Below are 17,555 nucleotides of genomic sequence, written 5' to 3'. Positions count from 1 at the left end.
TGTCAGCATTTTGGAAAACCCTAACTTAACTCTGGTGCCGTGTCACATATAGAAATTTTTTGATATTTGCAACCATAGTAAAACAAAGACTTATATTTTTGATATTTATTTTATATATTTAAATGCCATTTAACAAAGAAAAATCAACCAAAAAAATGAGTTCGCGTGTCACCTCTGACACGCGTGTCATAGGTTCGCCATCACTGGAATAGATGGTACTAATACTATAACAAGCTGTTGGATATTATTGTGGATTCAAAAGAACATAAGGTCCTCTTTTATAAAGAAACAACTAGAATGTGATAGAAAAGAAAAGAAAAGAAAAGAAAAGAAAAGGGGAACTAACGCTAGTATAAGGAAAAGCACTCGTTGTTTTACAGGAAGTAGTACCACTCTATTTTATATACAATTTAAATAACTTTCCAAAATCATATTCTATTACATAAATGGCAAAGAAAAGATTCATTAAAGTCAGAAATAACAGCATCAAATATCGGTGTAACATGGACAGTCTCTAAGAAGTTAAAACAGCATGGTAACTTAACCATTTAAAAAAATAAATACGTATAATCTATCAGTCGAATAAGCTCTATATTGTAAGTCTGAACTTTAACTTAAAATGTCTGTTGGGCATTTAATAATAATAATGATAATAATCTGTTCTGTAGAGAATGATATTAACCTATGGAAATTGTAAGAAGAAAGACACATTAGGACTAATGAGTATGGACATCAGCTCCTGATTTAGGGAGTGTGGTACTACATGCCTATGGTTTAATCAAAGTTGCTGAAAAATTCTCAAATGATTTTCATGAAACAAAAACTTCTTTACAATAAGGAAATGAAGAACATTAGAATGTAAGCTCCATTAAGACAGGATTATTTGTGTTTTGTTCACTGCTACAGTCCCAATGCCCCCAACATTATAGTAGGCACACAATAAATATTTGCTGCACGAATTGGAGATGTCAAAGGTTAAAGTAAGACAAAAGGCCAAAAACATTAATTAATAAAGAATGCCCCTCCTTAAGACAGAATCTACAGGGAAGTGTACTTAGAATCTTCTGTTCCAAATTGGCCTATGGTAGTAATCTATAACATATAAATATCTACAGTAACTCTAAGAAATAACTCTAAGACTTAAGAATGACTATATTAGATACAATTTATCTAGTAAATTTTAAATAAGTAGCTAGTAAATAAATAGGTAAAAATGAAAAGAAAATAACAGCAAAAAGACATCATCCTGCCTTGTACATCCAGATTGTACCACTGTTTTTTCATAGGTGCATCTCACTGGTTTACTTTACTTTTTTAAATCCTGGTAAAATATACCTAGCATAAAATTTTCCCTATTAACCATTTTTAAGCGTATAGTTCAGCAGCATCAAATACATTCACACTGCTGTGCAACCATGAACACTGTCCATTCTCCAGAATGTTTCATCATCTCAAACTCAAATTCCATACCTATTAAACAATAATGTCCCCATTGTTCCCTTCCCCCTGGCCCTAGGTCAGCCGTGGGCAAACTACGGCCCGCGGGCCGGATCCGGCCTGGTTGGAATGAATAAAACTAAAAAAAAAAAAACCGTACCCTTTTTTTTAATGATGTTTACTTTGAATTTATATTAGTTCACACAAACACTCCATCCATGCTTTTGTTCCGGCCCTCCGGTCCAGTTTAAGAACCCATTGTGGCCCTCGAGTCAAAAAGTTTGCCCACCCCTGGATTAGTATGTGGTCCCTTTCATCCACACTATTATGGAAAGATTAACAACCTTGTTGCTAAAAAAAAAATGGAGTACATGGAGCCCTTTGCAACTCCCCAGTCCAAATTGCCTATAATCTGTAACCATTATGCTAATTTTTATTCCTTTTGCCTACTTCCCCACGTAATCTTTGTCCTTCTAAGTAGCTGGCTTATGGGGGTGGGGGGTGAGCAGAGCAGATTTTCATGGATGATATGCTTCTCCCCCATACTGCCAGCATTATTGGAATAAATGCTTACATATGATTCAACCCTGTCTCTGGTTTATTGGCTCCAGTAGTTACAGGCAGGCTGGACCCATTTGTTGTACGGTTTCAGTTTCTTCTTATACCGTTTTGCTTCAAGTCACAGAACCTATATTAAGTGAGGACTTACTTTACATGATACTTATTATTCAGCTAGCTTCTCCATTCTCTAGTTGGTCATAATTTTCAGTAGGAAACCATGTGCAGCTTTTATAGAAGTGAGAATATTTATTTCTTTCCTTCTGTCATTCTTTTTTGATTCATGAGTCCCTTTTCTATAGATCTACTTCATTGGAGCTTCTAGAGAGTTTTTTGTTGGGTTCTAAATCACAAATGAAGCACTGTTTTATCTCAAGAAAGAAGTATAAGTTGACTAACAAATTTTCAACTCCAGCCCTAGCCAGTTTGGCTCAGCGAATAGAGCATTGGCTTGAGTTCCATTCCAGTCAAGGGCACATACCTTGGTTGCTCCTCCCTGGCCCCAGGGCCCTAGTCAGGTTTCGTGCAGGAGGCAACCAATCAATGTGTTTCCCTTACATTGATATTTCTCTCTGCCTTGCCCTCTTCCTTCCACTCCCTCTACAAACCAATGGAAAAATATCCTGAGGTGAGGATTAAAAAATTTTTTTTTCAACTCCAAGTTCTGTTTTCAGGCTGCTGGACTATTCTCCACTTAATTAGCGCCTGGAATCTGCAAACACCATTGGAGTGACATCATTTTACATTTGGTTTAAAGAACATGTTGGACTTAGTAGGGCGCGGGTGGGACCCCTCCACCACCACTCCCATTCTCTATTTAAACCAGCTCTGAAGAGTCCCCTTCCACACACCTTGGATAAAATCTTGGGCCCGTCTCATACCTTTCTGGTGATTCTCAAATAGTAAGAAGTCTAGTCCATGTTAGAAGTTTGAGGTGGCATTGCCCCTAAAAGGGGAGGGGGCCCTTTTAATACAGGCCAGTTTCCTCCTGCAGGATCCCACTTTGTCCAGGTCTGTCCCCCCCAACCTCCCATCAGTGTGAGTGCAGCTGACTCCTGGGACTGCATCTCTCCTTCTGTCTTCCCTCCCTTCTGCTGCTCTGCTATCCCTGGCTGATGTAGCCACAGCCTTTCACTTTTAGACTTTTCAAAGTGAGATACCATTTTCCATGTACCCCCAGATTCTCAAGGGATCCCTGCTCTCCAAATGAGACTCTTGAAAACCCCCAGATTTGAAGGATATGAGCTCCCCTCTTCAATCTCTTGCACAGCGGCAGGGGGGAGGAAATGCACAGAAAAGCTGGGAACAGACCTCGGCACCTGCTTCTTCAATCTCTGAATTTTTCACCAGCTCATATAGTCTGGAAGCGAATGAAGGCTGAAGGCTGGCAGAACTGGTTTCTCAATGTCTTAACTTGTTCAGAGAAACACCTGCCTTTAGAGCATGGGAAGTGCTAGACATCTAGAGGCCTCAGTTGAACCTGAGAGTCTCTCCAGTTTAGCATCCTGTTGGCCAATTTGCCTGCTGTTTCCAACTCTCCTTCGCTTCATCCCTGAAATATTATGTGGAGACTTTGCCACCGTAACAGATGATTGGACCAGAGAAGGACTCCTTATGCTGAGGACCAGTCCAAAGACGGGTCCATTCTGATTCTGTCCTGAGAAGCTGAATGGAGACTTAAGCCCCTGTAGTAAGATGGTAGCCGATGCTTGAAGTGGCAGTTAGAGTCAGGACTGAGAGTCCTAATGGGCAAACTGATGAGAAAGCAGAAGAGACAGGAAAGCACAGAATCAGCTGGATGGAGAGAACACTGCCTGGTGCCTTTCCATTTCCTGCAGACATTCTGCCACACTGCATTGCTTTCTGCCAGATTCTCCCATGTTTCTTTTCAGAGACACCCTTGTTTGTTTGTTTGTTTGCTTGTTTGTTTAGGTGTTTTGTTTTTTGGTGGTGGTGGTTTGTTTTGTTTTGTTGTGTTTTGGGGGGAGGTGTACCAACGGGACTGGGTTCTAGGAAAGAGCAGTGAGAACCAGGATGGAAAATATTTCTTTGGGTTCAAGAGACACTGCCTTTGTTTTTGTTTGTGTTTGGTTTTTGTTAATCCTCACTGGAGGGTATTTTCTATTGCTTTTAGATAGAGTGGGAGGGAGGGGAGGAGGGGGGGGAGAGAGAGAGAGAGAGAGAGAGAGAGAGAGAGAGAGAGAGAGAAACATCTATGTGAGAGAGATGCAAAGTAGCAACGAAAATAATTTTATGGTTGGGTCACAACATGAGGAACTGTACTTAAAGGGCCAGAAGGTTGAGAACCACTGTCTAAGGCAGTGATGGCGAACCTATGACACGCGTGTCAGAGGTGACACGCGAACTCATTTTTTTGGTTGATTTTTCTTTGTTAAATGGCATTTAAATATATAAAATAAATATCAAAAATATAAATCTTTGTTTTACTATGGTTGAAAATATCAAAAAATTTCTATATGTGACACGGCACCAGAGTTAAGTTAGGGTTTTTCAAAATGCTGACAGGCCGAGCTCAAAAGGTTCACCATCACTGCTCTAACCACTGAGAACACTGGCCAGGGCTAGAGTCACCCTTTTTACTTAAGCGGGTCGAGTGAGAAATGTTTGTTCCTTGTAAACAAATGAACAGATTAGAATAACAAATTTGTAAAAAGTGTTTTTTTTCTTTTTTATGGCATGCTTTCTCTTTCTGTTTCAGTATTACAGCCCAGTGGATGTCTTGAATTTAGAACCATACCCTAATCCCCCGCTACTCACAGTCTGTCCGAGGACCAGCAATCTGGGCATCCCTGGGGCACATGTCAGAAACGCAGCCTCTCAGCCTGCACCCCAGACCTGCCGAATCAGAATCTGTACTTTAGCAGGACCCCCGGTGATGTCGTGTGTATGTGGCTGCTTGAGAAACCCATCTGTCATTCTCTCCACACATTTATAAATGCTGTTTTCATCGCGTCCCTAGAATTGTAAATGGTTCCCCACTGTGCTCAGAACAAGTCAGATGTCCCAGCCTGACATTTCAGCCTACAGTAAAATAGACCTAATCGACTTACTTACCCTCTCCTATATGGGTGTCTTACTCCAGATAAATTGGTCTGCTCAAGCTACTCAGTTATTTTCCACATGTGCCAAGTGTATTCAGGGTCCTTCCTCATGGCATTTGCCTGCCTGGAATTTTCTTTCCCAACTCCCTATACATCCCTCCTTCCAAGACCAGTTCAGTTTCCACATCTGCTCAGAGGCTCCTGCTGCTTAACTGGCTTTCTCAGGGATGGGATCCAAACCCTTTTTTCCTTTTTTAATTTGTAGCCTCTCCCCGTCACTGATGCTCCTCACAATACAGTGCCTATCATAGTGTTTTGATCCACTGATTACATTTTATTTATTTAAAAAAAGTGTTTCCCCCCTGACTAGATGGCTCAATTGGTTGGAGCGTCATCCTATACACTAATATGCATGCATACAAGTCCTTTGGTTGCTCTCTAACCCCTCCCCCCCCCTTGCCATTTGTCTCTGGATCTATTCTTGTTCATCAAATTATGTTGATCATTATTTTCTCTTTTATTTTTTAATTAGGATATTGAAGAACCACTCTTGGAGCCAGGTACTGATAAGAAAAACACAACAGTTATGGTTTGAAAGTTTTTCTCACTACATTTTTTCAAGCTGTCTATATATTTTATGCTGTATTATGGTGTTGTAAGTGATTTTAATGGTGGACAATCCAGATCGTACAAGGATCAGAGATTGGAAACCCATTCATATCACCACCAGATCTGTGGAACTGCTGTTCTGGTTTCGGGTTCGATTCCCAGTCAGGGCACACACCTAGGTTGTAGGTTCCATCCCTGGTTGGGGCACATACGGGAGGCAACCGATAGATGTTTCTCTCTCAAATCCTTAGTTATTTTCCTCTCTTTTCCCCCCTCCCTTTTCCATCCCTCCCTCCTTCCCTCCCTCCCTCCCTTCTTCTCTCCTTCCCTTTCTTCCCTCTTTCCTTTCTCTCTAAAATAAAAAAAAAAAGAAATAAAAACATATCCTTAGTTGAGGATTAAAAACAGACACACACATACAAAAGCCTGGGAACACAAGTATTGCAGGGTGGGACCTTGCCTCCAGGGTGACCTTTCCTCCCCAAGTATAGTATATTGTTGGTCATGTGGTTTATGTTGTAGACAGTTGGACAGACATGAGCAGAGCAAGGACGATGGGCCTGGTACAGAAGGTCATCAGGTTGGAAAGCCCCAGGTGCCTAGCAATGGACAATCTGTTGTAGGGTGGAAGCTCACCCCCAAGGTGACTTTTCCTCCCCTAGCATATTGCTGGCCAAGAGGTTTGGACCTCCTGACCTTTCCTCCCTAGAGAACATCTATGCTCAGTTATATTTCAGCTCCAGGCCCACAGAAGCAACAAAATCAGCCATGGTGTCAAGACCAGCGGCATTGAATAATGACCCCGTGCTCTGGTGCCCACCAATCCATCAGTAGAGAGAGGGGGGGAGGGGGGGGAATCAGAGAGAGAGAGAGAGAGAGAGAGAGAGGGCTCGCGCGTGAGCGCACTCACTGGGTTCTTTATATTAAGGGTTTTATCAGTTTCCAAAGGCGGGGATTTTAGTGGGGGGGGCGGTCTCTGGGGAGGATCTCAATAGAATTCATCAGCTTTTTCAGATGTGTCCTTTCAGGATCATGGTCTCTACTGATTGGTCAGCACCAGGGTAGGGAGTCATTAGTCATTGCAGCTGGTCCTGATGTCAGTCATGGCGTCATTTTGTCTAGTTTTGCTGCTCTTCTGGGACTGGAGCTAAAACATAAGTGAGGCCTAGATGTTATCTCTAATTTAACCAAAACTCTGTCTCTGTGGTCAGAGACCTGAGGCTTTGTTGATGTGGATCAGAACCTCATTGTCCCAAGGGCTTACTGCGTAAGGGAGTAGTCATTCAAAGGAGTCCTATGAGGCTGTTCTCTGGCCCCCTTGTTTCTCCTCTAAGGAGGTCTACCGCATGCCTGGTGACATGTCCAGGAAGGAAAGATCAGGGGACGGTCTGTACCACATGATCAGCGATATGATACCACATGATCAGCGATATGAAAGTTCAGGGAATCTAAACTGTTGTAGGTGGTGGAATATTAGAAGTTTGAGGTGGCATTGCCCTTAAAAGGTGGGGGCCTTTTTAATACAAGCCAGTTTCCTCCTGCAGGATCCCACTTTGTCCAGGTCTGTCCCCCCTAACCTCCCATCTGCTTTGCTGGGATCTCATGATTGAGCTTTAATTAGCCCAGGGGTGGGCAAACTTTTTGACTCGAGGGCCACAATGGGTTCTTAAACTGGACCGGAGGGCCGGAACAAAAGCATGGATGGAGTGTTTGTGTGAACTAATATAAATTCAAAGTAAACATCATTACATAAAAGGGTACGGTCTTTTTTTTTTTTTAGTTTTATTCATTTCAAACGGGCCAAATCCGGCCCGCGGGCCGTAGTTTGCCCACGGCTGAATTAGCCTCTCAGGGCACAGAAGCTGAGCCACATAGCTGTCATCAGGGTTTCCTGAAACACATGTAGACTTGAAATACACTTTATTCTTAACTAGAGGCCTAGTGCATGAAATTCTTGCACGGGTAGGGTCCCTAGGCCTGGCTGGGGGTCAGGGCCAATCTGTGGGGCGACTGGCAGGGCGGTCAGGGGCCCCCTGCTGGCACCTTCCTTGGCTGGCCTGGCCTGCAGGCTGGGGGCAGCTCCTCATTGAGCATCTGTCCCCTGGTGGTCAGTGCGCATCATAGCAACCGGTTGTTCCACTGGTCATTCTGCCGTTCGGTTGATTCACATATTAGGCTTTTATTATATAGGATGGACTACCACCCAGAAACCATACTTGGGGTTTAAGCTAGCAAACGTACTCTTGGATGAAAAGGGGCAAATGTAATATTATAGGTCATGGTGTAGAGGGATGTTGCTGTTTAAGTATTCCCTTAGATTGTTTAAAAGTCATCTTCCATTCAAATATTAGCTTATTTTGGCAGCAAAACACTGACCTCTTGGTAAATGCTGGTGGGTGACTCACAGAAGTTTCCACAACATACCTTTTTCCCCTTTTTGGCCAGAACTCAGTAGCTTTATAAGTGTCTGCTAAATATTTCAATTGATCCTAACTAGGGATGTATGTCAAGGGCATATTGGTAAGGGGACTTATTCCCTTTGGGTCCCTGTTTGGCCTCAATTTTGTATTCAGCAGGCAGAAAAAGAAGCAAATACTAGTGCCTGTCCTTGGCCAGGGGAAAAAATGTTTACAATTCAGAGTCTCCTTTAATTGAGGGTCAGCCAGGACCAGGAAACAACGTGCAAAGCCAACTAGCCCTTCTTAGCAACTTACCACATTGACACACCCATCATTTCCACCTTCCTACGTTTTAAATATGGCACAAAATAAATGCTTCCTCTACTTCACTCTACATAACTATCAGTACATGCATAGCATGGCCACTCCCTGACCAAAGCCTCATCACTCTACGTGGTTAGAGACCTTGATGAATATGGGGTGTGTAAGTGTGTACTATTTTAAAACTAGTGGCCTAAAAATAGTTGTATACAAATAGAAAAGGCATGCTTGTTGACTTCAGGCTTGCCAGGCCCTGGAGCTCTTCGCTGGGAGTATGACAAGTGTATCTTGGCTGATACGTGGGAATCCCAACCAAGGTAAACAGGCACTCTTACTGAGACCAGTGGTTTTCAACAGGGGCAGTGTCACCTTTTAGGACGTGTTCCGTGGGTTGTGGGAGCATTTTTGCTTATCACAATGATCGAAGCCATACCAACTGGTGGCTGGGGGCCAAGATTGACAGATGTGTGAAACAATTCCATAGAACAAAGAAATTGTCCTGCCCAACTTTCTTTTTTCTTTTTTTAATATTTTTTTTTTTATTGATTTCAGAGAGGAAGGGAGAGGGAGAGAAGAAGAAACATCAATGATGAGAGAGAATCATTGATTGGCTGCCTCCTGCACGCCCCCTACTGGGGATCGAGCTTGCAACCCAGGCATGTGCCCCTGACCAGAATCAAACCTGGGACCCTTCAGTCCACAGGCTGATGCTTTATCCACTGATCCAAACCAGCTAACGCTTTCTTTTGTCTTTTTAAAAAACATATTTTTATTGACTTAAGAGAGGAAGGGAGAGGGAGAGGGAAAAAGAGATAGAAACATCAATAATGAGAGAGACTCATCAATCAGCTGCCTCCTGTACACCCCAAACTGGGGATCGAGCCCACAACCCAGGCATGTACCCTGACCCCAAATTGAACCGTGACCTCCTTGTTTATAGGTCGACACTCAACCACTGAGCCATGCCCACCAGGCCCTGTTCAACTTTCAAATATCCTCCAGGGCACTGATGTGGGTGAAAAACCTATTTATAATTATTTGAACATAAACCTTAACTCTAATTTTATTTCTCCTTTATATTACACTTAGAGCCTTATGTTAGTTAAACTTTTGTGTGTCTGTGGGTAGATTATATCATATATGGATTTCATTTCAGGACAGTGAAGGGGATGTTTCATTATAAAAAAAAGGGGATAGTGGGTCTGATACGATTGAGAACTACCGTTCTAGATACTTGCTTGTGCCTTATTCTTTTTATGGCAAGTTTACAAATTGTTTTTATGATCTCATCCAACCTTATCCATAAAAGGTAGGGAGGCAGCAATCTCAGGAGTCCACATTTAAGTCTTAAAGTGTGAAGTCCCAGGTGGCAGTTGCCTGTGATTCCTTCCTCCTTGATCCATATTAGGAAGAAATTAAATACAGGAATAGCCAACATTCCTTGTGGAAAAGGAAATCACAGTAAAAAGGATGTGAGGATGGGAGAGTCTGGGGCTGGGCATCAAATTCTGTAGCAGCCCCCACCGGGGCAGAGATCATGCTTTCTCTCTCTTTTGTCTTCCACCTCCATCACCTCCCCCTCGCCCCCCAGTTCCTCCACAGATTTACACGCTCAGCCCAGTCCTGTCCCTAGAAATGTAAACGTCATGTCCCAATTACTCCGTACCCTCTGCAAACAAACTCCCTTTGTTCTCAGGGCATGTGTTGGACAGTAAAAGGTTTACACTAAAACACGCCATCCACCAAGCTTCAGACATTCCACTTGAATGAAGGTGCCAAATGAAAGGTTTGGAAAGATCTTCAAAAGAAGATCCTGAGAGGCAGAGTTCATTAATCAGGGCCCTACAATTACAAGACTTTGAGGCCTTTTCCCATCATTAGGATGAAGCTCCTGCAAACAGTCACAGCAGGAAGGAGCAATGCGTGACTGTGATATTCTATGCTTAAAAGTACAGTGGAAAATGGCTACAGTTATTTTTTTTGAAAAGAGGAAACAGACTAATTAAAAGGGAGGTCTTAGGGAGTCAACCAAAGAGAAGGCTTGATATTCAAAACATAAAATTATGGGATATTTTTTGCTGTTGAGCATTATATTAATAAATATAAGTAATAAGTATTGTTTGTGTCCAGGCAGAATAGGAGCCTCTCATGAACCCCCGAGGGACCTCTTATATGGAGTTGTGGCTTGAACAAAGTATTTGCTGAATTAGGTTGAGTCGTGATGGAGGGAAGTGATACAGCTCTGAGCACAGCCAGCTTCATGAGTGTACAACCCGGGTGATCAGGGCCCTGTGCTTAGAAGGGCTCCATGCTCGGTCATAGACCCTGCTGTCACCATCTTGAAATTATTAACAATTCTTGAACAAGGACCCTCACATTTTTATTTTGCAATGGGCCCTTCAAATTATGTAGCCAGTCCTAGTCAGGAGAGTGAACATCTGAGAGACTTGGATTCAAACCCCGGCTCTCCCACTGGCTAGCTGTATGATCTTGGGAATGTATTTAACCTCTCCTCATCTGTAAAATAGGTACTATGGCCTGGCTGGCATGGCTCAGTGGTTGAGCGTTGACCAGGAGGTCACAGTTCGATTCCTGGTCAGGGCACATGCCTGGATTGAGGGCTCGATCCCCAGTGTGGGGCATGCAGAAGGCAGCTGATCAATGATTCTCATCATTGATGTTTCTGTCTCTCTCTCTCTCTCCTTTCATGTCTGAAATCAATAAAAATATATTAAAAAATAGGTACTATGGTACCCATGTCACAGGACTGTGCAAAGACTGAAAGAATAGAGCAGTATTCAGTAGATGTTACCAGTGTTATTATCAACGACAAAGATCTAGGTGACACGGCACAGCCAGTACTGGCATAGATCTGTTTTCTGAACTCATTTTTTAAAAAAATATATTTTATTGATTTTTAACAGAGAGAAAGGGAGAGGGATAGAGAGTTAGAAACAACAATGAGAGAGAAACATCGATCAGCTGCCTCCGGCACCCCCCCACCCACTGGGGATGTGCCCGCAACCAAGGTACACGCCCTTTACTGGAATAGAACCTGGGACCCTTCAGTCCGCAGGCCGACGCTCTATCCACTGAGCCAAACCGGTCAGGGCTTCTGAACTCATTTTTGCCAAGACATTTCTACTCTGGCTGTGTATGTTGATGTCACCATCCTTGTGGCAAGATGGACCAAGATAATTTTTAAAAAATATATTTTTATTTATTTCAGAGAGGAAAGGAGAGGTAGAGAGAGAGAGAGAAACATCAATGATGAGAGAGAATCATTGACCAGGTGCCTCCTGCACACCCCACATTGGGGATTGAGCCCACCTGGCATGTGACCTGACCGGGAATAGAACCGTCACCTCTTGGTTCATAGGTTGACGCTCAACCACTGAGCCACACCGGCTGGGTGCAAGATAATTTTCTTAATTTCAGGCCTCACTGACACATTTTGTACCAGAACTGAAGTAGAGTAGGTGTTATTTCAAATTTGTGAATCATCACACATACTCAGACATCACATATTTCTTATAGATTTAAAAGAGATGAACCCTAACCAAGATAATAGAGATGTTATTTTAGAATGTAGAAATATGCCCATATAAAGGCAACTTGCTACTGAAAATACTTCCCTCATTTTATTTGCCATACTGTTATTCAATGCAATATTCCCAACCAAAGAAATTGCATATCAAACAAAAATCACCAGACCCATTTTGCTAGCTCTACATACTAATTATCACCTTGTCGTGAATAAATTGATGGTATTGTATTGGAATATGTTTTGGGCTGAGGAATGCAATGTAGAAGTGAGGTGGAGTGGAAGCATTTTCTTACATTTTGACTGAATACCCCCTATTAGTTCCTTGCTTATTACTATAATTAAAAGTAGTCTTTGGCAATACTTGTTCTTTTAAAAATATTTCTGAAGTTGAGAACAAATTTTTAAAATGTATAATGGGTTTTTTAAAAAGTTGTTAATATATTAAATATGCAATGGGTATTCTACTTAATGGAAATAACTTGGCTACCATAATGTGATAAAAAACAAAACAAAAACAAACAAACTCTCCCAGAAAAGTTGAGGCACAGTTCTGGAAGAAAACTCTTCAATTGCTAGGATGACAAAATTGTCCCCAAGATGTGGGAGGTGGGTTTTTTCTCCCAACCAAGGCTAGCTCCACAGTTGTATATGCAGGGAAAGTTGGTCTTCCACCTCTCTCTAAATGTTTATCCTTGAGTTTAACTCCATCACTTAGGTATTAAAGATAATCTGATAAATGCAGGGTTTCAGGCTTGATCCCCAGTAAGGGGCATGCAGGAGGCAGCCAATCAATGATTTTCTCTCATCATCTCTCTTCTTCTTTGAAATCAATAAAAATATAATCAATCAAATAAGCAAACATCTATTTGTTCCTTATGCATTCACTGGTTGCTTCTTGTATGTGCCCTGACCAGGGATGGGACTCAAAACCTTGACATGTTGGGATGATGCTCTAACCAATTGAGCTACCTGGCCAGGGCAGTAGTTAAATTTCTGAGGAGTCAAAAGTTATATATGGATTTTGGACTTGTTGGGGGTTTGGTGCTCCTAACCCCTGTGTTGATCCAGGGTCAACTGTAATGTAGATTTCATTTCTCTCATTTTATAGACATAGATACTGAAGCCTAGAGAAGTAAATTATCCAAATCCAGATTCCTCTATTTTCAAAATGTGTGCTCTTTCTGGATTAATATAACTGACATATCCATTGGGTAGGCTCTGCAGGGAACAGTGTGAAAAAACTGGCCCTCTTCCATCAGCTTGACCACAGGGGAGGCCCTGCTTTGAACACATTGTATGCAGGAAACGTATTTATACGTTTTACGTTGACTGTAAGTAGTAGAGCGCGGGACACGTATTAATACGTTTTTATAGACTAGCGGTAGAATGCGGGTAACGTATAAATACGTAAACTAAAGTTATTGTAATTTTACTGAATGTTGCCATTTGCGCAAAAAATTAGCAAACATGGCCCGCGCCACCTGTTAGCGCGCGATAAAAACTACCCGCAAACAATGTGTGAAGAGGGTTAGTGTGTTATTAGAGAGTGCGACCAGGCAAGCCACTGGTGAAGCTAGTCATCGTCAAGGTAATAAGCAGCAAATAAGGCTTCGCCACTCGTGGCCTGGTGACACGGGTGATGCTTCCCACTTCTTTGCCTGTGGTCGAGGATACAGTTTAAATAAAATCATACATTCTTTCTACAGGTTTGTCAACATCCATTGAGCAGTGTAGGTTTGATTGTATCCATCAGCAAGGGGACATGCTCATTGAGTTTAACTAAAGCACATTTGCCTATACTACTTCCATTTCCATTTCTCTTTTTTAAAAAATTGCTGAGAATGTGCAGTTGAATTCCAGATGATTAAATGAGCATAAAATGGAACCCCGTTGTATTCGGTGACTGAATGGTGTCTCCCCTGTGTTTATAATGGTGTGTGTTTTCAATGACACATTCTGGATTTTCTGGGACAGTTCAAGTTACTCATTTTCCCCAAAAAGCATTTCTGCTTATCCAGATCCAGATTTTTTTTGTTAAGAAAACAGTAGGTATGCCCTACCCGTCTTGGCTAGAGCATCAGCCCATGGACTGAAAAGTCCTGGGTTCGATTCCGGTAAAGGGCACATACCTCGGTTGCAGGCTCGATCCCCAGCTCTGGTCGGGGTAGGGAAGGCAACCAATGAGTGTGTCTCACATCGATGTTTCTCTCTGTCTCTCCCTCTCCCACTCTCTCTAAAAAAAATAAAATAAAAAATAAATCAATGAATCAATGGAAAAAATGTCCTCACATGAGGATTAACAAAAACATAAAAAATAAATAAAGTACAAGAACCCCCCTAAAAAGAAAATAGTAGTTATATTGCATGTGGTGTCTGAAGGCATTTTATTTTCCACCTGTCACCTATACTTTAACAGGTTTCTTCCACATTATCTGTCGATTCTTATGTTAGGAATACTAGGGAGCAGTCTGTGACAAATACTTTACCCAAACCTTCCCTACACTAAAAAATTAGTTCAATTCGCAAAATTAAATGGAAATTATAGTTGTTATCCAAATAATTCAGGTAAAGTAGCTTTCTAGTGTGTTTTTCCCTCTATTTCATGGGTCAGCACAAAGACACATGAATTTTTACTTGAACCATAAACTATGCTGTCAAGGTTAATTGATTTCATGAGATAACTATGCAACCTGACCCTTGGATTTTCCTAGTGATGAAATTTTTCTTACTGTTCTCACATTTTGCTTTCTAGCCAGACATCTCATATTTGTTTTCCAGTTCTAAATCTGTACAAGTGCCAGAGTTTGTTTTTGGCCGAGTCATAATTGTGAGTGAAAAACCATGGATTGAGAACATTTTATTTGCTTCTCAACTGCTTTCTTTTTTTTTTTTCCAACTGCTTTCTTAAAATCAGCAATTTGATAAAGTGAGTCTTCAACATAAGTACTGTGCTTGTTTTTAATTTATCTTTATTGTTGAGAGTATTAAGATGTCCTCCATTTTCCCCCCATTGCCCTCTCTTCCAGGCTCCGGCCCCACCCCAGGCCATCACCGAACTGAATTTTAATGAATGTATCTTCTTTTCTTCAGAAAGCTTTGATATATAAATTACCCTCTCATGGCAGAATTTGTCAGTTAGAAACATTTTGAGGAGGAAATGTCAATGCAAAGAAATCAATACTTAAAAAAGGAGAAAAGGAATTGCCTACTGAGTCTACTATATTTAATTAATTCAATTCTAAGATAGCTGTTTACTGTCACTTAGTCACTGACAGACTTTGTTCCATCTCTCAGAAAAGGACATTTTATTATGTAAAAGTGTATTTATTCTAGATTGTGCATAGGTCCTGAATTTATAAACTTCCTCAATACATAAATTTATTGTTAGCAAAAATATGTTCAATATTGTTGTCAACACTGAATATTTGATAACTTTTAAGGTGAAATGTGGAAATTATATAAATTTGGAGTTAGAGCAGAGAAGGCCCTGAATGATATAATGAAGTCACAACCTTCAAGGCGACTGAGTGAGAACCAGGTCAAGGCAGAGCAAAGCAAGGGAGGCTTCTCACTTGGTTTCAAGGGCCAAGCAGAGGTGGTATAGTAAATACGGGGAATAAATGAACATTTGGAAAACAAATATTTTAAAATCCTATTTCACGTTTTGGGATATTCAATAATCACAGACAAATATAGAAGAGAATGTTTTTCCCATTGTGTGTGATTCTTTAAAAATTCAAATATTGGTTGCTGAGGAGCAACAAGGCATATGGAGCAATAATTAACAAAACTCAGCAGATGCTGGATCTCAGAAGAGAATTTGCACTAAATGGAGTGTAGGCATTAATGCATGATACAAAGCTGAAATGTGAAAAATCTCTGGATTTATTCTCGTTGGTTCTATAATTATTTATCAAAATAGTAAGGTATATAGAATATTAAATAATACTACAAAGCTTATATTAAAAAAAAAAAAGACAGAAAAAGGCAGTGCTACCTCCTTGCCCCCAGCTGAGGCTTTTAAATCTTTGGCACTTTTTCCTGATAAAATATGCCTATAGCTACTGCTATTTCTTGATTTATAAATTGTAAACTTTACTAACTCCCCACACACATATACTTCCCTTCATCCCCTTAATATAATTCTAGCCCAATTTCTAGTTAACCCACTATTTGGTATTTACTGTGAAAGTATTGGTCATTGATAAGTTGGGTAGTATATACTCTGACTGTTTTCCCTTCATTTGTACACCTTTTGTTTTCTTTGGAGTTAAGAGTTGCCTACCTTCTCATCTTATCAGTTTTCTATCAATGTAACCAAATGCTTTATTAGATTTTTCAGATGCTTATCAATACTACATTTAACATTTCAGGTAAATCAGTTGATTATCTCTGAACTCCTGCTTCTGTCTGGACTTGTTACTGCCTAGAACCAACGACCCTTTATTATTTTTATGTGGGACATTTCATGTTTCCCTGCTTCCATGTTTTCTTCTTTTTGGTTAGGTCCCTCATTTTGCTGACACCCATCCTTCAGTACTTCCTGAGAAAAGGTGCCTGGGTGTCCTTGAGTGTTTATATTCACCGTTGATTGTTACTTAAGGGTAGGGATAGAATCCTAGGATGAAATTGGTTTCCCCTCAGAACTGGAAAGGTATTGCTTTATTGTTTTCTGAACTCTGTTGCTATTGAGAAGTTTGATGTCTGTTCCGATTCCTGATCCTTTTTATGTGATCACCCCTCCCGCAATCTCCTAGAAGTTTTAGTTGATTCTTAGATTTTTATTCCGTGACTTGGTATAAGTCTTTTATTATTCAGTGGGCTGGTATTTAGTGGGTCCTTTTGATCTGAAATTGCATGTCTACATTGCAGTGTTTTTTTCCTTGTTTGTTGTCTTTCGGGAAATCCTATCAGGCAGATGTTGGACATTCTGGAATGAACCTTTAAGCCTCTTATTCCCCTCTCCCCCCCCCCATTGTCCATCTTTTTTATCTCTTGATGTTGGACATTCTGGAATGAACCTTTAAGCCTCTTATTCTCCCCCCCGCCCCATTGTCCATCTTTTTTATCTCTTGATTTTACTATCTGGAATATTTCCTTGCCTTTCTCTTCTAATACTTTTATTGTTTTGTTCGTTTCAAGACCTTATTTTTCATTTCCATAAATGTTTTCTTCTGATTTTTTAAAAATATATTTTGAAGCAGAGAGAGAGAGAACTCTGTGTGGAGAGGGGTTTTATAGGGGGTTGGAGTAAGGGGAGGAGAAAGGGCTGTGGCCTTGCCGATTGGCCAGGCACAAGTCGGTGTCTTGTTCCTGGGTGTGGCTAGCAGAGGCTTAGACTTCCGGGAAGAAGCTCCTTGCCAAGCACATGGCCAAGGTAAGATGGAGCACTTACCCTGGGGCAAGATGGAGGGCGTAGCCCTCGCACTTTCATTATTATCTGGAATATTTCCTTGCCTTTTTCTTCTAATACTTTTATTGTTTTGTTCGTTTCAAGACCTTATTTTTCATTTCCATAAATGTTTTCTTCTGATTTTTTAAAAATATATTTTATTGATTTTTTACAGAGAGGAAGGGAGAGGAAGAGGGATAGAGAGCTAGAAACATTGAGAGAGAAGAAAC

General features: G+C 41.0%; 1 protein-coding gene across 1 annotated transcript in view; it reads left to right on the top strand.

The window, feature by feature from the left end:
- ACYP2 (acylphosphatase 2, muscle type) overlaps positions 1-17,555 on the top strand; it is a 177,147-nt gene that overhangs the window by 31,102 nt on the left and 128,490 nt on the right. The window contains exon 4 of the mRNA XM_014532069.1: positions 5,590-5,617. Coding sequence (XP_014387555.1) covers positions 5,590-5,617 — 28 coding nt within the window. The remainder of the gene's footprint in view (positions 1-5,589; positions 5,618-17,555) is intronic.

This window comes from Myotis brandtii, unplaced genomic scaffold (assembly GCF_000412655.1).
Source record: "Myotis brandtii unplaced genomic scaffold, ASM41265v1 scaffold84, whole genome shotgun sequence".
NCBI classification, from domain to species: domain Eukaryota; kingdom Metazoa; phylum Chordata; class Mammalia; order Chiroptera; family Vespertilionidae; genus Myotis; species Myotis brandtii.
Note: the sequence above shows the minus strand (reverse complement) of the source record. Positions and strands in the feature narration are given on the sequence as shown.